This window comes from Centruroides vittatus, unplaced genomic scaffold (assembly GCF_030686945.1).
Source record: "Centruroides vittatus isolate TY-2023 unplaced genomic scaffold, ASM3068694v2 contig_801, whole genome shotgun sequence".
In the NCBI taxonomy this organism is placed as follows: domain Eukaryota; kingdom Metazoa; phylum Arthropoda; class Arachnida; order Scorpiones; family Buthidae; genus Centruroides; species Centruroides vittatus.
In genome coordinates, this window is record NW_027122519.1 from 349369 (window position 1) to 374919 (window position 25551).

The 25551-nt window shown below is 31.1% G+C and overlaps 1 protein-coding gene across 2 annotated transcripts in view; it reads right to left on the minus strand.

Annotated features, from left to right (window-relative positions):
* LOC136982051 (E3 ubiquitin-protein ligase Arkadia) overlaps nt 1–25551 on the minus strand; it is an 83386-nt gene that overhangs the window by 35294 nt on the left and 22541 nt on the right. For both annotated transcript variants that reach the window (XM_067278484.1, XM_067278483.1), the window contains exons 2-3: nt 21240–21349; nt 12747–12852 (exon numbers count right to left, since the gene is read on the minus strand). In XM_067278484.1, the coding sequence (XP_067134585.1) occupies nt 12747–12852; nt 21240–21320 (187 nt within the window). In that variant the 5' untranslated portion in view covers nt 21321–21349. The remainder of the gene's footprint in view (nt 1–12746; nt 12853–21239; nt 21350–25551) is intronic.

Consider the following 25551-nt stretch of genomic DNA (forward strand, 5'->3'; position numbering starts at 1 on the left):
AAAGGAGAAATAATTTCTACAATGTATTTTATTTTAGCTTTAATTTTAAAAAATTCTATTTTAACATCAAAAGTCAAGTTTTCATGCAGCTAAAAATTTAATTTAAACACTTTAGATCTTAATATACTGATTCACTGTCAGAGTTATATTAAATTTAAGACTTAAAATATATTGAAAAAACTGTTTTGCATGAATAAATGATTCAATTATTCAAATAAAATCTTTTTATTGTCTTCATTTTGTACTTTCTTTATAATAGTGTGATTTCCAAAGAATTTTTAAATTTAAAAAAATGAAGTATTAACTCCTTTAAGTAAAAATTTGTCAATTTTAATCTTTTATATTGTTAAATAACTCCATTTTAATTTTCTTGTTTGTCAAAATCAACTTATCAATATAATTCTGATCTATTATTGCTAAATTATTTCTACTGTATTACAAATAGAAATAAAATTATACATTTCATCAGTTTGTTGACTAATAATTTATTTAACAATCACTAAAATCCATAGAAGACATTTTAGATCACTGCACTCAAAATTTTATAAATTTGAACAAATGAGAACTGAAATAATAAAAGTTGTTTAAATCTAATCTAGTAAATAACTGAAGAAAAAATAATTCAAACAGTCAAATCGTTTTTGTTAAAATTAACATATAAGATGCAAATCCTTTATCCATTGGGCTTTGGACCAGAAATGCCTCAGATTTTGGAATATTTGTATAATTTCTCTGCTGATCTCCCTCATAAAAATAACCTTGTTCTGTTTTGATATTGTTAATACTAATGTTATTAGTAGCTTTGATGTCCTAGTTTGAGATGTTTGCCTGTAGTTTTAGAACTGTTATCATTATTTTGGCAATTTTCTTGTTTTTTTTTAAACTAAGTAAATTAGTCTGATTTGACTTCTTTTTTATGTGACTTTTTAAGGAATTTTTATTAATGTTTGATAAAACAAAAAATTTTCACACATCTACATATGTATAGTGAAAATAATTTTAGAAGTCTTTACATAGACATAGACATGTTAAAGTATGTTAAACATTGAAATCAAACTACATTCCAGAAATAAAAATGTCACACCTTTTGTGACTTTTGTATTTCAGGAATGTGTGTGTACATTCTCCATTTATGGTGTGCCATGTCAGCACTCAAAAAGCTTTTGGATTTTGAAGGTTTTCAGTTTTTAGAATTTCAGATAGAGGATTTTCAACCTGTATTTAAATATAGATAAAAAATAAAAAATAGGAAATAATTGAATTAATAATTTAAGGTTATTTATTTTAAATATTTAAATTATTTCTTTAATCCAGATATAAGTACAACCTTACAAAAAAAAATCAAAAAACAAATAGCAAAAAATTTAGACACCTTAAACCAGTCATGCAATAGTAATAAAATTCGGCATGTGGAAGTTATTCTTTGAAGAAGTTTCATTGCAAATATTATGAATCAAAAAACGGCAAACCCAGTCTGGCAATTAATGCAAAATGATCAAAGTCAGAGGTGGCTTTACAACTTACTACTATGAACATTTTTGATGAAACTATTTTTTACATATATATCCTTGTACTGCGATGTTGTAATGAACTGTTTATTTTTTCACTATCACTTCACATAAAAAATTTAATTGCTATTGCACATCAATTTTAATGTGCATTGCTTTTTTGCAACAGAGTGTATTATGTGTATCTAATATCTAGGATATTTTCAATTAATACAAGAGAAAAAATTAATTGATTTCAATGCATAAATTAATACATCTGATAATTTTTGTATTGTATTTTATTACAGTCTTAATTTTTTATTCTATGAATTTATACATATTTTATTTTAATTAAATAATAAATTAATTCCTGAAAATGTTTGTTATTATAATGAAAGTTTATGAATTTATTATTTAATTAAAAGAAAATATTATGCTCACTGCCATAAAAATTATTGCACCAAGAAGTTGTCAGAATCCAATAAAATTATACACATGTGAATGTAACAGTGATTTAAGTAGATGATTACAAATGAAAGCAAAAGGATCATTTATTGCAGAAAAAACTACAAATGAAAGGAGGTTCTAGTACAGGCATGGGCAAATGCGGCTCCGAGAGCCGCATGCAGCTCTTTTTGAGTTACGTGCGGCTTTTGCTGAAAGTGTTAATTTCTGTTTTTTATTAATATTTTTACAATTTTATTTTTATAATTTTGTGAAAATATGTTTATTAAAAAAATTCAATATTTGTTTTATATTATATTATATAATAAAATCGCGCACCTTACCACACTATCCACCACGACAGTACAGAACTGCGGCTCCCATGCATTTTGCAAAACCTACATTGCGGCTCCCACTGAACTCTTGCTTGCCCACCCGTTCTAGTATCTTAGTGTGTCACCTTGGACCACCTCTAGTGTGAATACACCATGTGACACAGGTGGGCATAGAGGCATACAGGTGCTGTATAGTGTCCTGCAACATTTCAGTTCACAGTTACTGCAAGCAATCCTATAGTTCAGCCAAGCTCCTAGGCTGTCCAACTTAGCATCCCAGGTGATCCCAGACATGTTTCATTGCTGACAAATCAGGAGACCAGGCAGGCAAGGAAGTGTGGCAATGTGGTGAAGGCAGTCCTGTGACATCTTGCTGTATGTGGTTGAGCATTGTCATGTTGGAAAATGGCTCTTGGAAGCCCTGCTATGAGAGGCAACACATGTGACTGCATGATGTCACTAACATACTGCTAGCTGTCATGATCACCTTGGGTCACTACTAGAGGTGACTGGCTGTTGTATGTGATGGCACCCCAAACATCACATTGGCTACGGAGCAGTGTGCCACTCCAAAGCGTAGGGAGAATTGAGATGTTCACCATGGAGCCTCAGACATGAGCACAACCATTGTCAGTGCCTGAATTGAATCTGCATTCATAGCTGTAGATGATCCAGTTATTCTGTTTTGTTGTGGTCCAATCCTGTTGGGAATGACACCACTCCAAATGGAGGTGACAATGGGTGTGTGTCAACGGCAGCATATGTAATGGCCACCATGATACCAAATGTTCCTCAACCAGGCATTCAAAATGGTGGTGCCAGCTATGTCTGGATGGAAGATAATGACATGGTCAGCTATGTGCATGCTCGTCAGAGGATCAGAGGACCGGGCAGTCTTCTTGGCTAGTGGTCTTCCTAGAACATCCTGAGTCTGGGAGTCGTGTGTGAGCACTCTCTCGTCCACCAGTCCCAACATCACCTCACAATGTTGGCATAACAGCCTAAGTGGCAAGCTAATTAGCAAGATGACCATCTAACTTCTCTCAACCTGATGGTCTTTCCCCTCTCAAACTCAAGTTAGTTGTTCACATAGTCTTCGATTGTCTGGGTTGATATAGAAGATTTGTGTCATATCTTGAGTAGGGTCAAACTTAATGATGATTTTACTCATTATTAGCATTTACAATTTTTTTGATAAAACCTATCCCTATTCTCAAAATTAAGTTTTTTGCCATTTTATACTAGTGAAAAATATAAAAAGTTTTTAATAATAAAATATCATAACAGATGATGCCACACATGCAATTTTAAATGTTGCTAGGAAAGTCAAGCAACTCATTGCTGGATTCTTTTGGAGTACTTTTAATTGTAGAACCATCTATAACAAAACCAATAATCCTATCTTGTAGCTCCCTTAAAATCTGATGTTTTTGGTTCAATGATTTTTGTAAAATGTACATGTATATTTTGAATTATTCTAGTGGAGTGATTAAAATTAACCACCTTGTATATTTTTAAAATTGTATAAGTATACCAATTGAAAATCCTTTTATCTTTTTAACTGACTTATATAAGTGAAATGATTATAATTTTCATTCATATAATAATTATGTATTTTTATGTACATTAAAAATTTAAAATTACATTTTTATTAAGAGTTACAAAGTCCCAAACACACATAAAAATGAAAAATTATAAACATAAAATAAAAGCATAAAGTTTTAAGAAAACAAAATGAATGAAAAAAGTGCCAACATTATAACAAATGAATAAAGATTATAAAAAAGAAAAATGTGGTATCTCCATTTACTTTTCAGAAACTGTTCTGGAAAAAATTCTGTTTAAATTAACTTTCACACAATTTAAATTGGAATTTAAAAAAATTTTAAATAACTGATTCCAAATGTATATGAAAATCAAATTTTATCTAATAAACATATAATTTTAGAAATTAATTTAAAACTAAATAAATTATTAATTTTTATAGACTAATTTTGATAGTAAAGTATAATTTATTAAATTAAATAATTGTAAACAGTTGAAGCTGTAAGTGGGTCATTTTGTTAAATATAAAAATTACAATTATACAATAAAAAAGTTCATAAATACAATTTAATGTTTATAACTAATTGTACCAGACTTAATATGAATTTTAAATTAAAATTTAAAAAAATACTGATTTCTAGAAATCATTATTTTATTGTAAAGACATTTCTATTGTTAAAAAGAAAAACTTATTAAAAAATTAACTTGCATAACTGCTATATTAAAACAAACATTTACTAAAAATGTAGAATTATATCTCTTGTAACGCTTTAAAATAAAATACTTAATTTTCACTAAAGCGTTGATTCATTCATTTAATTTTAATAAACATTTAAAAAACTTCATATTATACACTGATAGATTATATATCAATAATTTTAATAATAGCTGCTAATTTAGATCAATTAATTTTAAAATCTAAGTCTGATTAAATAGGATGAAAATTCACAACTCTTGATTAATGTCAATTCATTTGCTACCTGAATATACTAAAATTGAACTATTCTAGTGATGTGTAAATTTAATCATTTATTACTGTTGGTTATTTATCATCATGCTGGCCATCAAGTCTACATGAAGGAAAGTATTCCTACCTGTCCTGTACTTCTACTTAATTTGTTATGTATGAACTATAATGTTCCAATATATTTTGTTATTAATAATATGATGTTTAAAATTCTATTTTCAAAACTTAAAGAACTTAGAACTACTGTTACATTAAAAAAAAATAAACAAACCACTGCTATTAGAAGCTCCCTGGACAAACATTTTCCAACATGTAAACTTGTGTTAAGACCCTTATTTACTATATTATTTGTGGTAAAACTGCACAAATATGAAATAGTTTTTAAAAGCTTGCCTTAATCCAATGTACAGATAAACCAATAATACAAATCACACACTGTAATATGGTTGCTGTCTATTGGTTCTTGTATGTGAACATATGCATTTTGGGTTGGTTTACATTCCCAACCCAAAATGCATATGTAATCCAATTTTTTTTAAAAATAAAGATGTTTCTAACCGTAATGCTGCGAGATAGTCTACCAAACATAGTTTTGGATTAAACAGATGTTCACGTACAAGAATACAAATCAATAAAAATATTGGATCATAATCCTGGTTTTTTTTTTTGTGAAAAAAACTACTTCAAACACACTAAACACTTTTATGCACTACTTCCAGCACTAACGTTTAATAAACATTAGAAAAATAAAAACATTTTTGACTGCTTTAATAACCCTCATCACGTTACAAAAAACTTTTTACACTTTTAAGTGAGCTTGTACATTCGATAAAGAAATTATTTACAAATGAACTTTTTTACACAAGTTAGAATAAAGTTAGACATTTGAAATGCTGAGCATTCTACACTTTAATGATGTAATATAAATTAAAATAAGAATTATAAAATTTTTAAATCATATTTCCAAAAATTAAATATTGATAAATTAAAATCAAAAAATTAAAACATATTACAAAAATTAGAGATTACAACATTCAATCAGAGACCATCAATACTTGCCACTCTTGCAGCAGATTTAGTTTGTCTTTGTTATTAAAACACTTCCCTTTTTATACCTGCTTATAAATTTCAACAGACTCAGCTGTTCTGAGTTTTTTGTGCATCATAACTCTCTCTATTATTTTCACCTCTCCCTATTGGGGGATACCCTGAGCTCAAGTTGCAAATTGGGCCAATGCTGTTATGTACAGTACCTCCCTTTTTGGATGTTGTACATGTTTTCTTTAATTCTGATAGTTAACATTCTACCTGTGAAATCTATGTATGCTAAATAAGTGTTAAATCTTGTGTTCACTAATAGATTCATAGACCCTGGGAACCCTTTGTAGGTTTAATCAGTGGCGTAGCTAGAGGGGGCAGGGGGGCGGGCTGCACCGAGTGTCACCCATTTAGGGTTACATCCAACCGTGAAAAAAATAAAAACTTAAACAAACCATCACAATGCTTTTCAACAATAAATCACTTAGACTTAGTCATTTTAACCAAGTTATCTATATTAAATAATTTAATTTATTAATTGTGATAATTTATAAATGTACGTAAGCTATGAAATAAATAATTACTCCAGATTAAAATGTTTACAAGGGGCAGTTATGGAATCACTAGTTCTGCGAATTTTTATAGGTGACAGTACTGATGGATGGTTATGATTTATTTTGTAAATCTAAACTTATACATCATGACATCGCATATATGATATAGTGTTCAAGATGCTCAAGTGCAAAGATAATACGATTCAATAGTGTTTTATAAAAGAGTTAAAAAGGGTGACACCACAATATCCGCACCAAGTGCCACCTATGCTAGCTACACCACTGGGTTTAATTCATTTTTACCATTAATTAGCAATTTAAATATAATAGGTTAACATGTATAGGCTATTTTTTGGTTTATGTGAGCTGCTATTTTTTTGTGCTGAAGATATGCAATTTATGCTCATAGTTTAGGACTATCCTTTTTGACTTCATGTTATTACTCATCTTGCTGCCACTATCACTTTCAGCTTTTATATCTCTAATTAGGTTGGAAATAAAACTTATGCTGTATTCATTTTAAAGGCAATTTTCCTAATATGTCTTATTTCTTTAGTGTCTACCTTGAGAGAGCAATGCGTGTGCATCAGTTTATAAGGACTCTAAAGGTCACAGGATTGTATCTCCTGGGGTCAGAATTAGATGCCATGAAAGTAGCTTAGTATATTGGCTTGTGGTAGACTCTAATGTGGTAGTGGCTTGTGGTAGACTGTAATTACAGTAGAGCATCGATTATCCAACCCCCGATTAACGACTTATAGGTTAACACGTTGACTGCCATCTACGAGATGACTCGTAGTTACCGTTTCTGCCTAGGATGCCACCTACGAGTTATATCGTAGTTTGTTTCCTTGCCATATTTGTGCAGCTACGATGTAATTCGTAGTATATCAGTGTAAATATGAATAGATAGCTTCAGGGGCAAGAACAAAAAATCAAGTTTGGCTTACATGAACAGAACATTTATTAATAAATGAACAGAAAATATAATAAAAAGTTTATTCAAAATCGAAAGCAAAACAATATTTTTATTGTTTGTGATAATTTATAAAACAGAAATATAAATTTAAATGAACAGAAAATATCATAAAAAGTTTATTCAAAATCAAAAGCAAAACGATATTTTTATTGTTTGTGATAATTTTTAAAACAATCTTCTACGCAAAGGGCTGGCTTGTCTAGACAGATTGGACAGAAATAACACGTTTCTCGGCGTTTTTTAGCTTTGGTACAAATTCGACATGGCTTTGTCGGATGTTGTTTTTTCTGAGTAGGTGGGATACTCTGTAAATAGTGAAGCTCTTGCAATTTAATTTTTTTTGAAACTGGTTGAATCTCTTTTCCAATCAACGCTTTGACAAATGCTTCTCTAAACTTTATAAGTTTTATTTTAGAAGAAGTTGCTTTTTGAAAGAGTTTTTGCGCATTATGTATATATATTTCTATAATATGTAATGCAACCTTTTTGGGCCATCTAATAGTCTTTCTTAGAGCTGTGTAGTACGATAGCATTTTTTATTTCTTTATGTTTTGCAATTTCTTGTGCAGCATACAAATTGGTTTGTTCGACCAGTAATGCAAGAAATTCTTCCGAAAAAAATAGGTCTACCAGCATTTGCACTGTAAGGTTTGTCGTATCCAATTTCAAACCAACATTTTCTTGGAAAATAAATAGTTCAGGATTTTGTTGAGTTTCTGTCCACAAATTATCGTTTGGATTTGATGTGATTGCTTGAGACGCATCGTCATTGCCTTCAGGTTCGAGAATAGTCTCATCTCCAGGTTCGGAGACGACGTCATAATCACTGTCCTCACTTGAATCCTCAGATGGTACATAATTGCTACTGTCGTTACCATCATCACCAAAAATTTTGTCAGATTCTGAATCACTTAGATTAGTGTAGTAATCAAGTTGTTTTTTAGTCAGTGGTCTTTTCTTATCCATATTGGGATATTTATAATTTGATTATAGAAATAAATAAAAAATAACACTCTCAAAAAAGACGTAAATGTGATGTGCTCGCCTCTATATCCGATTTATTACTAATGAATTTAGACGCACATCTCTGATTGGCTGTAGCGAAGTAACAGGACGAATCGTGTCTGTGCACGAATTAACTCATAGTTTGGCTTTAGCGAAGAGCTTTCTGTTACATAAGCCAACTACGAGATAATTCGTAATACCTTTATTTTAAGAAAAACACATTCTATATGCTTTTTGATTATTACTATGTACTCTGATTAGAGTTTTTAATAATATAATATAATTAAATTAAGTTGGCGTTTTACAACAGAATCGTGAAAAGTCACGTGGCAGTCAACGTGTTAACCGACCGCGTTCTAGTCGGCAAATTCAAATGTCCGCTAGTGATGTGGCGCTACAATATTTGGTTATGTCTTGGCTACTTTAATATTATTTTTGTTAAATTTTTGCATGTTTTAGCTGGCAGCACTGGCTCGACCATGAAAAGGAGGCTAGTATTTAAACCAGACCTAATACACTATACTAATAATGTATTCTACTTTCGGTTATCCGACTTTTCGGTTATCCGACCAACCCCAGTCCCCAATTAAGTTGGATAATCGATGCTCTACTGTATTTTCTTATGTATTAGCTCAATTTCCAAGTCTAAGTAGTGGACTTTTACATTGCTGGACTGATCTAAAGCAAGGATTAAGACACCGTTGCTGTTAAATAGTCATCTAATATAAAAAAGTGATATTACTGTGTATTATTTTAATTATTTTATAATCTACAGCCAATAAGATTATAAACACTATTTCAACATTTCTGGATATCTATTTTCTTGTGCCTAACCTATTTCATGGTTATTAAAAAAATTTAAATTATATCATTTTCATTAAGAATGAAAAGTGGATATAATATATTGCATTCATTTTTAATTTTATGAAAATGTGTTTTTTTATGGTGTAGCTGAAATTTCTTAAAACTAAATTATAAGATCAGAAGTGCATTATTTCTAAAATAAAAGTATTTATCAGATAAGCCAAATTATGTTTAAAGAGATTACAAGCTATTTTTATTTCCTTTTCAAAATTTTTAAAATGAAATTACAATTAAAATTATATTATAAACCTTTCTAATAACTGTTGGTGAGAAGAACTGTCCTATTAGATGTAGAGTAAATAAGCAGTAGATAAAGTAATTGCCATTATCATCATTGTTCTTGATTTTACTAAAAATGTACATAAATTCTACAATATCCAATGACAAAAGTTTGAAAATTGATCACTTAAGCCTTATTTACTGTAGAGAATTAACATATCCTAAAACAGTCTGCCTCTAAATAATTCTATGAGAATCATATGTAAAATTGAAATTACCAGAAATTAATCAGCTTTCAAGATACAAGTTCAAGTAGAAGTAAAGTGTCTAATGATAGTGATTAAAATGTGGATTGATATTACAAAATGGAAGAAAATTAAAGGTGATTTTCTTCAGTTTTCTGGTTAGTTTAGTGTTTTCAGAAAAATCATGATAGCAGATGAATATTAAAAATTTTAATGATTTCTTTAAAGACACTCTTACAAGGGGAACTCTTGTCATCACTGAACTCAATGAAATTTTGTGATGTGTAGTATTAGTTGCACTTAAACTCTACCAAAGCCACAAGACCCACTATTCAGGCATTCTCGAGAAAATCACAATTGAAGTTTTTCTAGAACTATTAATATCTATACAGAAGTGCCATTCACACGTTCATGGCATGGCATGATAGTTAAGGCATTGCACGAAGAGCATTAATATGCAAGTTTGAATCCCTTATATAGTTTCTAAAGTCATCAAAAATTTATTTTTTTTATTTTGATCACTCCATATTTAGAAAATACATATAACATTACAATCATATTTTGTATTGTTTAACGTAATGTAGGTTCTTATACACATCGATACATTTATATTACATTTCATATGTAAGGATAGGAAGATATTATAATATGCAACTCAACACCATCAGTTCTCTTTCCAGCAAAAAAAAAAAATATATATTATTTACTGTGTATAATATATTAGAAGGTAGATGGGCCTAATCTAATCACGAAAGAAAACTAGACAAAGATTATGCTTTCTGTCTGGACAGTTCAGTTTTACTGGAGAGGTAAAGGCATTGCTAGAGTTCATCAGGTTCCCTTTGATGTAGAAAGGGAAGCAACCAAAGTTGACAGCTAGAATTCTCTCTTTTCATTCGTCAGTGATCCCAATAATGGACAGTATAAATGAAATCATTAAACATGCCAGACAAATTTTTTATAGAAAATGTTTTTGCTTATACAGTATTTGGTTTATGAGATATGAATAGTCCTATGGAATCAATGAGCAATAGTACACTATTTCCTTAAAATCAATAGAGAAATAGCAAATTATGAAGATGCTATAAAAATACACTCACTTATTCTCAACCAGTTGGGTGCACCAGTTTTTTATGACATTAAAATATACTTTGTTTGCATCTCAAATAACATGCAAAAGAAATATTTTCAAAAACATTATTGAAGTTTGTCTTCTACCCTCTGCTAATTAAAACAAAATGTAAAGATTCTGCAAATGAAATAGCAATGATTATTTGTGCATCACCAAACCATTATGTTTTAATTATTTTATGATAAGTATCACTCGAAATGTTGTCATATTCTTGTGAAACAGTAATTTTAGGTATTTATTGCATGTATATTTTTTGAGTCAAAAACTTTAAATTATTGAAAAATAATTTTTGAATTCCCTGATATTTTATAAAGAATAATAAATTTAAAATGCAATAATTAAAAATGGCATAAAAATTGTACACAACAAATTTAATAACAATAAGAATAAATTATAAATGTAAAAGAAAAATTTCTTGTATGAGATTCGAACTTGCATATTAATGCTCTTCATGCAATGTCTTAACTAATCATGCCAGACCAAGAACACATAAATGGCACTTCCACATAGGCATTAATAGTTCTAAAAACTTTAATCATGATTTTCTCAAGAATGCTTGAATAGTGGGATCTGCGGATTTGGCAGTGTTTAAGTATGAGTAAATACTACACATCTACAAAATTTTGTCGAAATTGGTAATGACAATCTCCCAGGTTCCCCTTGTTAGTAAGTTTAGACAAAGAAAAGATGGTGGATAGACATGTAATTGCAATTTCAAATCAACATATAACTCACACTGACTTTCAAATTGACTTTAAGTAGCATGCTCTGTACAAATTTGGAAAAATTTCCTTTTTTGAAATATATTACCAAAATTTAAATTACATTTCAAATAAAAACAAAACATAATAATAAATATGTATTAGCAGAAACTGATAGATTCTTACATTTCTACAATGTGAAATGTTTTTCATTTAATGTTTATTTTTAATTTCTTCAATGCAACTTTCTCAATTCAATCTTTTCTACTAATATTAAATTATTAATAGTTTAATACTTAATTGAAATATCTTTAAAATTTTAAAAAGAACTCTAATAAAACATTAAATATATTAAAAGATTATAATATATAAATTTTTCTCTAAAACATATCCACAACAAACCTTTAAAACCAGTAAAAAAGATTGTTATTTTAAGAAAACATTTTCAGCTCCCTTTACCAACCATCATCAGGCTGTTTAATTTAATTTAATTTTTAGATTTAAATTACAATTTTAAAAAATTTTGAATACAATTATTATCAGTTGCAGCTTAAGTGACATCATAACATTCATTTGAAATAAAAATATTTGTTACAAACTTAAAAGGTTCATAGCGGATGTGTTAATGCATAAACAGTTCGTAAAAGTACAGTCAAACCTGATTTTATGCGGGGAATAGGGACCGCATTAAAAAAAACGCATAAAAAAAATCTCACGAAACTTCACAAATGGCTGTAAATAATAGTTTTCGCGACACAATTAAAAAATATTTTTTTTTATGCGGTCAACAGGGACCGCATAAAAAAAGTCTCACATAGAAAATAACTCAAAACCGTACGAAATAGAATTTATTGACAACAGATGTCAGCACTTGACTGCATCGTCTGGTCTATCGTCTGTTTTACATATTTTTGTCCAGGTGGTGTTTTGTTGACTTAAAAAGTAAATTATTTCATTTTTCGCATATTCATGCAATAATATTACTATAATAAGTGCATTTGTGCTATAATAAGTTTATTTAGCTATAATAAGTGAACGTAAGACATGACGAATCGCACGAGACTAGTCGCCAACTATACCGCACAAATTAAAAATTCGCATTAAAAAAATCGCACAAATAAAAATCGCACATAAAAAGAGCGCATAAAAACAGGTTTGACTGTATTTGCTATAAACGACTTCATTTTATAAAAATATATTTTAAAAAAATAAAATAAAAAAGTAAAATTACCATTATGAAGACTGGAAGAAGATTGAGAAGCAGCAGTATTAAATGCAGTCTCTAAAATTGCAGTTAATGAAGGAGAAGGACTGCTAACAAGAACTTCTTCTGGCTCCTACAGAAAAAAAATGATATTTTATTTTATTTTGAATGTTAAATAAACCACTACATTAATTAATCACTCTCTAATATATATATAGCATTAACACTGTTTGCTTAGAAGAAAAATGTAATAGATATGAACTCATTAGTAGTAATGCAAGAAGTTTGATGACAACATGACTCAAACTCTGCAATTCTACTGGTGTTGCAAATCAAAATTGCTTGTTTTACCACCAGCTTATCACCAAGTCTGACTCATAGCAACATTAAACTCTTTGCGAGTTCTACTTTTGTTTCATCTCCTTGTATAACTATTTTATATAATACTTTATAACTATATTATATTTAACATTTTGTTTTTGGCTCTTCTTAAGCCAAAAACACTTAAAAATTAAATAAGTTTGGTTATCATAATAAGTAATTTTATCTCTTAATTTTTTATGTTTTTCTCTTTATTACTAATTATACTCTTTGCTACTCTTTATTAAAAGTTAAAATCATTCTTTTTATACCATTAAATTTTTTATAGTAGTCACATAACAAAAATGCATAAAAAAGCTTGCATTTAAATGCATTTCCCAAAAGCTTTCAGATAATCAAGTTTTTGTATTGTTCTAATTGTTGAAAATACATTAATTTTGAAACTAATTTGTATTTATCATACATATTTTTGAATCATTCTGAGAACTTTTATGTACTTCAAATATTTTTTTATCTTGACAAATATTTTAATGTAGGTCTAATCCAAAGTTATTTAAATAATGCTTACTTGCATTTATTTTGCTTGCACATATGTTATATTCTTTTTTTAAGCATGAAGAAGAATTGTGAAATAGATTGAAAACATTAATTCTATAGAAATATTTATTGTTGGAGTAAAGTAAAGGCTATATTATTTTTGTCATTTAATTTTAATGTATTTCAAATATCCATGCAGTAGTTTCAAATATTTCTACAATAAAAAATTTACTATTTTCAAATGCTCAACTTACAACAAATACATAGTATTTCAAATATTAATACGAGGAATATCCAAAATTAATAGTAAAGGTCTGATCTCAGTACCCTACTGAAGAAATCAAAAATTAGACAGAGATTATATTTCTTAGTATGTGTTTACCTCTTAATAGATATTTGATTAGGTAATTATAGCACTCAATAGAAACCACTGAAGTTGACATAATGGTGCAACTTCCAAAACTATGCTTACAACACAGGAACATTTATACAAATTCAGGTCATGCTTGATTAGTAGTCAGTAACGATTTATGCCAAAGTAAAGGAAGCCTATAGGAATAAAGCTTTCCTCTATAGAACTGCAGCCAAGTGGGCTGATGCATTTCACAAGGGTAAACAAAAATACATGCCTGCAGATGGTCATCTACTAATATAAAAATTACCACCTTTTAAAGGAGTGTTTAAAAGGTGCTAATTTTTATAATTCTTTCTAATTCAGTATAAGTTAATATTTTTATTGAACACAAGTCATCTACTAATGTATCAATCAGATCAATATGCAAGTAATCAAACCTTTACTGAATGTTGATCAAAGATGGACATGTGAGAAGAGTTCTTCTAAAAGCACAGATTTCCACAGCTAGTTGTTTTCAACGATAATTATTTTTAATATAAGTATGAAAACTATAATAAGGATTGATTGGATGAGTTATCATTTAAACTACAGAATAATTGTCCATACTAATAACTATATATAATAATTAAACATTATCACAAATCTAAAGAATAAACTACAGTCATTGCACATTGCACTTGGCAAACAGACAACTAAAAATAATTCTTACTGTATAATTGTGTTACCAAAAGCATAGATAAACAAGATAGAGAAGCAAAAATGAGTAACCAAAAGTGCAGGCCAAATTGGAGTGTATACAAAAATATATATTACCTTTGGTAGATATTATCTACAATATTTTAATGTATGCATTTTACAATCAAACAAGTTGAAAGGCATGATGCAGTCGTTGGGGCATACTAAATTACAAATAAAAATAATAATATACTGAATATTATACTGTAAATATAAAATAATTTATATTGTTAATTTAAATAATAGCTAGGGCTGCCCCTAGTAGACCATTTTTGGCACACCATGACAGAAAGAGACTGCCCATTTTTTCAGCTTTATATAGTAAAAATGATTATGCAATATAAAATAAGATTTGCTTAATTTTGATAATTAATATAAAACTGTGGCATTTTAAATCTAAACAGATTCTTGAAATTTACTATATAAAATTTAAGACAAACTTTTTAAAAATATTCTACCATTATTAAAATATAATTTATTTAAATAGTCTAAATACAAATTACACATTGGAATCAGAGCTGATTAGCCATCTTGTTTCTTTACTAAGGTACAGAATAAATTTTAACCACCTAAAATCAGCTAGTTATCTTAGCCAGAAGTTTATCCCTAAGATTTACACTTGTACAATGCATTGAGGGTAATTCTGTAGATTAAAGAATAATTAATCTTGAGATTAAAACTCATGAAAATGCTTTAAGGGATAGTGTATATATATATATATATATATATATATATATGGAAAGTTGCATCAAAATAGATTCCATTTGTTGGATTTGTTGTGTTGTTGGATTGCATTAGTGGCAATGCTATATAACTGCAACAGTGCATCTTGAATAATATAAATGGAAATGAGATACTTTCCTCAGGTGCATCCTAACTGTAGATGAAATATGAGCACAAGTTTATCAACCTGAACTAAAGCAAGTTATCAAAGTAAAGGCATTAATGATCTCCGAGAACAAGAAAATTCAAACAAGATCCTGCAGATGTTAGTCATGATTATTGCTTACAACTATGAAGATTTAATTTTGTTTCATGCTGTTGCAGATAAAACAAAAAAAAAGTATTTTTCTGGGTAAAAATCGATACCCGGCAATCCACCAAAAACAACCAAAGTTCATTTTAAAAAAACCCATCAATAGCATGATAATGCGCAATATCATCTGTTGGTTGTTGTACACGAACATTTTTACCTATGGAAACGGGAAAACCTTGAAATGCACACCCTATATCCCAGACTTGAGCTCCTGCAACTATGAATTTTTTAGAAAAGTGAAGAAGCCCATGCAGAGAGTACAACAGAATAGTCAAGAAGCAATTTGTGCCAATATGTTCTCTCTGAGAGATAACTTTAGAAATGATACAAATTATTATTTATTATTATTACTAAATATTTATAACAATTTATTATTTGAGAGTGATCTGTAATTGAACCATCCAGGGTTTCCTAGATGGTTTAAACCAGGGGTGTCCAACCTTTCAGATTCTCTGGGCCACATTGGACGAAATCATGGATTTATGGGCCGGAGTTAGCTAAAGAGCAAAAAAAAAGTAGCAAAATTTTCTAAAAAGTAGCCCAAAAATAGCCATCTCAACAGTATATATATATAAAGTTTTACGGCTTTGTGAAACTTCTTTTTTGTAGTCGATGCTGTTGAAATAAATAAATAAATAAATAAATAAATAAAATAAACTTGTCAGTTTTGTTTACACGTTCATTGGGCCGCATTGCAACTTACGTTGGGCCGCAGTTTGGACACCCCTGGTTTAAACACATTTAAGTTCCAAATAAATAGTTTTGACTTCAAAAACAAAACTGAACTTAGAAGGAAAGTGTTCCAAATGACTACCTGACTTTTAGACATCTCATGTTTAAAACAAAAGTTTACATAAAACTAAACATATATTTATGTATAGATTTAGTTTTATGTAAACTAAAATTAGTTCCTTTCCTTTTCAAAAATGCTTGGAATCAAGCATTTTTGAAAAGGAAAAGAACCAATTTTAAGCTGTTGGATTTATAAGCTCTAGTGAAAACATATTCATAAGAGTGGGTGATGTAGTGGTTGTGTTCTGGCCTCCAAATGCATATTCTGTGGTGTTCTGGATTGAAATCTCAAATTTTTTAAAATTTCATTTTAATATTTTTAATTTTTATTGTACCTACAAACATTTTATTATATTATTTTTTATATCATAATTTAAATACATCTCACTAACCTTGTAGCTTTGCAGGTAATCAGAATGCATCACTAATGTTTTTGACCCACTTTTTAGGGTCTTCTTCAGGTGTTCTATAAATATTTTCTGGTTTTATTCTAATTTTCAAATTTCCAGTTTCCGATGCCTGAGCTTTCCACTCTAATATTTATATCTAGGAAGTGAACTTCGGTAGGGTCGGATTGTTCTATTTCCAGTGTCAACCCATAGGGTTTATTGTTAAAAGAATCGACTAAGGCTGTTACATCCAGTACAGTTTTCCAAAAAATAATATCATCATCAATATACCTCTATATAATCGGATGCTGGTGAGGAATTGAGGGAGGACCTTGTTCTCTAACTGTCGCACAATCATTTCACACAGGTCCCCTGAAACCAGGCTGCCCATGGGGACCTCCCTACCTTGTGTGTAGATATCGCCATTAAATTGGAACACCAAATTATAGTAAATTAAGTGTGCCATTTCTAGCACTTTGTTGTGTAATGAGTGATCCTCAACAATACAAAATAAGATGTCCCTGAGTGCACAGAAAGCAGGAGGGAGTTCAATAAAGGGGTAGAGGGACTTAAAGTCCAACACCATGATGTAACGAGGGGAGGTGACTTCTTTTAATCTTTCAATTGTGTTATAAGCTCCACTGGGTTAGCGATGGTGTAAGAGTATCCCTCCAAATGAGGAGTGAGAAAAGTGTGCACAGCTTTCTCTAGCTTACTACGACTGGGCGGAGCTGTTGGTCCAGTTTGTGTGTCTTTGCAAAGGCAAAAAATTTAGGGATGTCAGGGGAGTCAACGGCTAAGTTATCAAGTGCTAAGTGTTTAGCAAGATTGGTACGGGCGAAACACTTCACTCTGGAATGTAGCTTATCAATAAAACCCTCTTCTACTCTATCAAAGTGGGTAAGTGATAAGTATTCCTGTAAGCCCCTTTCGTAAGTGTCACATTTCATGACACTTTAATGATGATATCTATACACAAGGTAGGAAGGTCCCCGTGGGCAGCCTGGTTTCAGGGGACCTGTGTGAAATGGTTGTGCGACAGTTAGAGAACAAGGCTCTCCCTCAATTCCTCACCAGCATCCGATTATATAGGAGGTATATTGATGATGATATTATTTTTTGGAAAACTGTACCAGATGTAACAGCCTTGGTCAATTCTTTTAACAATAATCCCTATGGGTTGACACTGGAAATAGAACAATCCGACCTTACTGAAGTCCACTTCCTAGATATAAATATCAGAGTGGAAAGCTCAAGCATCCACACTTTGGTGTATCATAAGTCAGCATCTATGTCGTCATACATTCTGGTAGGATCCTGTGATCCAGTTTCATACAAGACTGCAGCCTTTAAAGCCTTAATCAGAAGAGCCTTTACACATTTTTCTAACACCCAAGCTTGCGATACTGAACTAGCGTCTATAGAACGCATAGCTGCAGAACATGGTTATCACAAAGATATACATAAGCTGATACAATGTTATCAATGTATACATTTGAAAAATGCACAGGAGATAGACCAGCCAATTGATAACCAACCAGAACACATAGAACGCATCCCCATCACCTTTAATCTGTTCCTAAGATCTGTATGCGCCAAGGTTGCCAGGAAACGCCAGGTACGAATTGCTTTCAGGAGGCTCTACTAAATGGCCCATGGGCGTCAGAATACAAGAACATCAGGCAGATATTCGTCACGGGAGAACCTCCACTGCCCTCGCTACTTATGTAACAGATCCAGACATAGTAGCCAACTTTACCCAGGCCAATCTCTTACTCACTGCACCTCCCAATGAACACCTCAAATGGTTAGAGGCTATGCACATCTTTAAACCCTCCATCACAACCATGTGCATAAATTTTAAAGAGATGGTTTTGTCATTGGCTTGGCAAGAGTTGACTCACAGCATGCTCTAGCCACTTGTACTAACCAGACAGGCCGACTTGTTGTGCATGCGCAACCTAGTTTTTTGTAAATCGTTTCAAACTTATGATCGAACTGTTATTTAAATGGCATTCGTTAATCGAATATCCATCTAGGAACGGTTGAGAACCTGATGCAGAGCCCAGAAGGAGTTCAAAAACGTTTGTTTTTTCCGTTTTTTTCAATGTTTCATTATCACACCATGAATGGTTACATGTGCATAGTTATTGAAACATTTCACATCATAATTTGAAAAGTTTTGTGAGATGATGATAATAATATAGCACACTTATACTATTATTTAAAGATATTCATTCAAAGAAGTTACAATATAAATATTTTAATAAGTATATAAAACTACTTTTAATTATATCTTTAAAATATACAAAATAAAACTCAATGGAAATGAAAAATAAAATTTAGAAAAATAGGCTGTCAGAAAGTATGCAAGTCAAAAAAGGTTGTAAACTGCTGACCTAGTTGATTGTTATTTTAGGACTCTCCAATGGCCAAGTGGATAAAACTACCAAAAACTGGAATATGACCCCTAATTTGCACCTGCCCAACAGGATGGACCAAAAAATTTTCTGGAAGTAAATCCCTTCACGCATTTAACATCTTAAACAGAGGGGCCAGTTCCCATAGAAAATTTTCATGCAGTATTTGCTCCTTGGAAGATTGCCCACAAGTTTACATTGTCTTATCCCATCAATCCAATTCATTTGCAATTAGTACCTCATTTACTGAAAGTTTTGTGTAATTTCTCAAATTTTACATCACTTACAATCCTTAAAAATAAAAAAAATCCTTTCAACTTTGGCATTTGAATGTAAAAGCACTAAAATTAAATCAGCTAATTTATTTATGTTTGGAAACACTTGTTTGTTATCAAAATCCTTTGTATTTCTTACTTTGTTCCATATCTCTTCAAAAAGTTTAATCTTTTAACAAATTCACCTTCTAATAGTTTTTATATTTCTCCATTTCATATCAATATTTTGAAGTGGAGAAATATAAAACTACTAAAAGTTGAATTTTTAAAATAAGTTTTTTATATAAAGATCTGTAAATTACAGATTTCTGTATCAAAAGACTTACTTTAAAAATTTATCATCAAAATTACATCTTTTTGAAGAGCTCACATTTAATAACAATGTTTTTAATTTAATTGAAGAATCAGATCAAAATCATTTAATCTAAAATTAGTATTAAAGAACTGGAATAGAATTGCAATTTATTAAATAACAATTTCCCTCCAATTTACAAAATGGCATTTGCTAACTAAGGCAACATGTGCTGAGAATGTATAGTTTCATCCTCTGGATTAAAAAAGTATTAACATGATTCACATTTCTAATATTTCTATTTCTTCATGGTAATAAAAGATAAATTAAAGTAAAATTTTCCTTTTTCTTGTTTAATTCAAAAATTTCCACAAGTTGGCAACATTTATTTGGAGTGTAACTTTCTTTGTGGCTAAAACTGCATAATATTCATATGGTTAGTATTAAAACATCAACTGCACACCACAATAAATAAATACTAATGTCCACAAAAAACCAAAAAAAAAACGGTGCATTATAGCTCATAAAAAACATTTGTCACTAATGTTTTCGAACATAAAGTTCTTCTTCAGGTGAGAAATGGACAAATTGCAAGAAACGTTCGATGGAACACTTTTTGAAAGAGCTCTGAAAAAAGATTTGAAAGAAAACTCGTGTGGATGTCATCATCGATGCGCATGCGCCTTCCTCGGAAGTAGAAACTTTTCTGTATTATCATCCATCGTATATAAGCGTTTGTCACGCTACAAATAATGATAACTCCTCTTTACTGTTAGTACATTTATAATCTAGGGCGGTTTTGTATATATAAATTGCCTCATCCCATCGCAAATGGTGTGTAAAGGGTGTGGTGTGGATGTTCTTGGCCTCGTCAAAGAAATTGGCTGTATATCCGGATCTGTGGCATAACGTGCTAAAGCGATTGTAAATCTCTTGTGGCAGATGTCCACTTTATGTTCTTTAATTCTCGCTCCCAATGATCATTTTGTGGAGCCGATGTATAATAAATCTTCTTCACATCTGTGATCTTTTAGCGAGATGGAATACACTTCAGATAGCTTGTCTTGGTTGGGAGTATCCTTCGCATTACAAAGCAGCAGATATATATTAGGGCATCTTCTATAGGTGATGCTGACTTGCCTCTTCCTAGCAATCTCCAAGTAAAGCTTCTTTAAAACGTTAGTGACAAGCATTTTTTATGAGATAACGCACCGTTGTTTGGTTTTTTGTAGACGTTAGTATTTATGGTTATAGTATTATTAGTTAATGTCAACTCTTACAGGGAGCTCATGGGAGTTGACACTAATGAGAATTTACTGTATATATGATAATTTCTTAAATTATAATTTTATTCTTAAAAATATATACCTCTGGATGGACTTTGATGAATGCAGAACTCTCACCCCATTGATGTTCTTGCTGTTCTTTTGGAAGTAAATGCTCTTCCATAGTAATTGTAATACTAACAATTGGCTATTCTGTAAAAAAGATATATTTTTTAAATTATAGAATATATAAAACTGGATTAAAAAAAATATATTATTATTATTTAAATATCTAAATTTATTAGAAAGTTTGAATCAAATATAAATGTTCAAAGTTTCACAAAACCCTTTCACACTTATTTTTCTAGCAGTTTTAATCCATAAGATAGGAGAACAAATGTTTTTGGCCATTTTAAATGGTGTTATTCAGGTTGAATAACATTGGAACGTCCATTGGCAAATGTTTGTGAAACTTAGTTTAAGAAGTTCTAGTTTTCCATGCATGCAATTACAAATGTTAAATTTTGATTTTAACTTTCTAGGTTTATTAAAACAAAAATTAAAGCAAAATATATCCAAAAATTATTTCTAAAGATAAACTTAAATTTTAAAATGGATTTTATAATCCTATCATTACTGTATTTCCTCAATTCTACAATGAACTTGTTTACTTGTCTAAAATACAGGTGTTCTTACATTGACAGTTCAAAACAACAATCAGCAGTCATTGCAAATAAACCATATAGTGTAGTGTGTATGCACCATTAATAAATATTTTTGACTACATTATATAGCTATAGTACAGATGAAAATAAAATATTTTGCAAAATCATTTATTTAAGTTAAATCTTTAAAAAGGCCAAACATTTTACAATTAATAAATGGATAATTAGAACAAACAAGGAACTATACCCTCTTAACATCTTTGCTGCTTTCACATATTGCCAAATGGTGCAGTCCGCAAGACGTCCATTGCAGCGTTTACCATTGAGTCAAAACCACAGGTGTTTACACCGGCAATGGTGCGATGAATGGTGTGGCAATGGTGACAAACCATCTGTATTATATATTTCATCTAAACAAGTTAAAGACCAACAGAGTCTGTGTGTTAAATCTCATGAAAAACAAGAAAGCTAAAAAAACTTGCATAAAAGAAATGAAACACATCAGACCAAGTAGATCCCCTTAAAACAGATGGATGGATAATAAGTTATAAATGATAATGTCAGAGAACTAGGAAGAGAAACTGAACTGAGAAGATTGGGAATAGATAGAAGTGGGGGGAAAAAAACTATTTTTTGCTAAGAGTCTTAAAGATGCATCATGCAGAAAACTTATTGATAAGTAACATTGGAATGTTGAAAAATATCCAAGAAATCTCTCAGACAAAAGACATCAAGAATGCATATTATAATACAATTTAAATTTCATATTTAAACAAGAAACCAATTAAACTAGATAAATTTCAAATAATTGTTAATGTTCTGTACCTGAATATGATTGAAAAGTTATTGCTAGGTTGGTTGGTTAGTAAAGGTTTTTTGGCACAAGGGCCACACAGGCCAAGCTGCGCCACAACACATGGTATAAATAAATAAATAAATAACAATAATAAATAGAATAAAATAAAACAACAGAAAGGAACAAAAAACAAAGAGCTGATAACAAAAATATATAACAATTAAAATGTACAGTCTAACTTGTTTTTATGCGGTCTTTTTTTGTGCGATTTTTTTAATGTGATTTTTTATTTGTGCGGTATAGTTGGCGACTAGTCTTGTGCGATTTGTCATGTCTCACGTTGACTTATTATAGCTAAATAAACTTATTATAGCATAAATGCACTTATTATAGTAATATTATTGCATGAATATGCAAAAAATGAAATAATTTACTTTTTAAGTCAACAAAACACCACCTGGACAAAAATATGTAAAACAGACGATAGACCAGACGATGCAGTCAAGTGCTGACATCTGTTGTCAATAAATTCTATTTCGTACGGTTTTGAGTTATTTTCTATGTGAAACATTTTTTATGCGGTCCCTGTTGACCGCATAAAAAAAAATATTTTTTAATTGTGTTGCGAAAACTATTTTTTACAGCCATTCGTGAAGTTTCGTGCGATTTTTTTTTATGCGGTCCCTATCCACCGCATAAAAACAGGTTTGACTGTATATAGCAACAAGGTGTAAATAGAAATAAATAAACAATTAAATCTGTTTATAAATATTTGTGACTTTTAGAAAGTTCAATAATTTATCAACATTTGGCCTCTGGCCCAAAATCTCTTTAAAACTTGCATTTCCAAAATGCTGCCTACAAATCCTTTCAGAGGCAGTGCAATTGCTCAGTATGTGCTTAACACTTACAGTACAATTGCAATACTGACACACAGGCTGGTCATCACCCTTCAGAAGGTATTGATGAGTCAGTCGAGTGTGTCCAATTCTCAAACGAGTAAGAATGACCTCAGATCTCCTGTCATAGGTTTCTTCTGTGTCCAATTTTCTATCATAGGTTTGATCTCGTGTAGTTTATTGTGGACTTGTGCATTCCACACATTTTGCCATCTCTCCTCTAGTCGTTTTTTAACAACTAGCTTCAAGTCACCTCCTTCGATAACATTGTATGCTGAGAAGGACTTGCTGACTTTGCAGCTGCGTCAGCTTCTTCATTTCCTCTTATACCTACATGGCCTGGGACCCAACAAAATTTTATAGAGAAATTCCTCGCAAAAAGATGGCAAATCAGCTTACGAATTTTAATCACTATGGAGTGAGAACTAGGTTCAGTACGAGATCAAAGCCTGGAGTGCACTAACTGAGTCAGTGTAAATCACGCAGCAACGATGACCTTTCCTATTTATATACTTTAGGGCTAAATAAATAGCCTGCAACTCCGCAGTAAAAATGGAAGAATTCGATGCTATTTGTTCTGCCACGATTTCATCCTGGCAAACAAAGGCTAAGCCAACATAGTCATCCGATTTAGATCCATCGGTGTATATAGGAATTAAATTCCTGTCATGATGTTGAATTTCTGCGAAGTGCTGTCTATAGACGTAGTCTGGGGTGGTTTCTTTTGAGAACTGCTTTAAGCTTAAATCAACATTTATCACTGGGATTAACCAAGGTGAAATACTATTAACCTCAACCTGTGAAATGTTGCTTGTGTCCAGGTCAATCGTGCTGCTTACATTCTCCATTCTTATGTCGAATGTAGGGACACTACTTGAACGAGCTGCAAATAGTCTTTTCAGCTGTGTATCTGAACAATCAGCTGAAAGTTTATTCTGAGATCTCTGTTTAATGTAATAAAAAAGAGACAACTGTTCTCTCCTAAGAGATAGTGGAGGCTCATGAGCATCCACATACAAACTTTGAACAGGAAGAAGTTCGAAATGCACCAGTGCACAAACGCAATGCTTGATAGTGGATTGGATCCAGCATCCGAAGAGTAGATTCTCGCGCAGAGCCATACACAATGCATCCATAATCCAGCTTAGAGCAGACAAGGGCCCTATAAATCCTGAGCATAGAACATTTGTCTGCTCCCCAGGATGAGCAGCAGAGTACCTTTAAAAGGTTCAGAGCTTTTAAACATCTACTCTTCAAATTACGCAAGTGTGGCAGGAACGTCAATTTATGGTCGAACACAACACCAAGAAACTTAGCCTCATTGACCATTGGGATTTTCACTCCATTTAGGTAAATTTCAGGGATCCAGGTGCAAACCATCGCCTTCGGCAAAAGTGGATGCACGAGGTCTTCTCTACGTTAAAACTGAAACCATTGGTCTTGGACCAATTGTCTATGCGATTTAAAGAGGTTTGCAGTTGTCTCTCAATAAAACTCATATTACTAGACTGGCAGGAGATCTGAAAGTCATCCACATACAGAGAGTGTTTCACACTGGGAGGGAGACACTTAGCTATGCTGTTAATTTTAATTAGGAACAGAGTCACACTCAAAATAGAACCTTGAGGAACACCTTCTTCTTGTGTGTAAAGCCTAGATAAAGTTGTGCCCATCCTGACTTGGAATCTTCTATTCCGTAGAAAGTTTTTTATAAAAATTGGCAAATTACCCCGCAATCCGAATTGGTGCAGATCACGGAGTATTCCGTATCGCCAGCAGCGATCATAGGCCTTCTCTATATCGAAAAACACAGACACTAAGTGCTGTCGTCTAACAAACGCTTCGCGTATAGATGTTTCAAGGTTTACTAAATTGTCCGTGGTACTTCTGTTCCTACGAAATCCACTCTGATGTGGTGAAAAGTAATCCTTTTCCTCTAAGAGGAACATCAAACGTCCGTTTACCATTCTCTCAAAAAGTTTACAGAGACAACTCGTAAGAGAGATTGGTCTGTAATTAGAGGGATTCTTGCAGTCTTTACCTGGCTTGGGAATG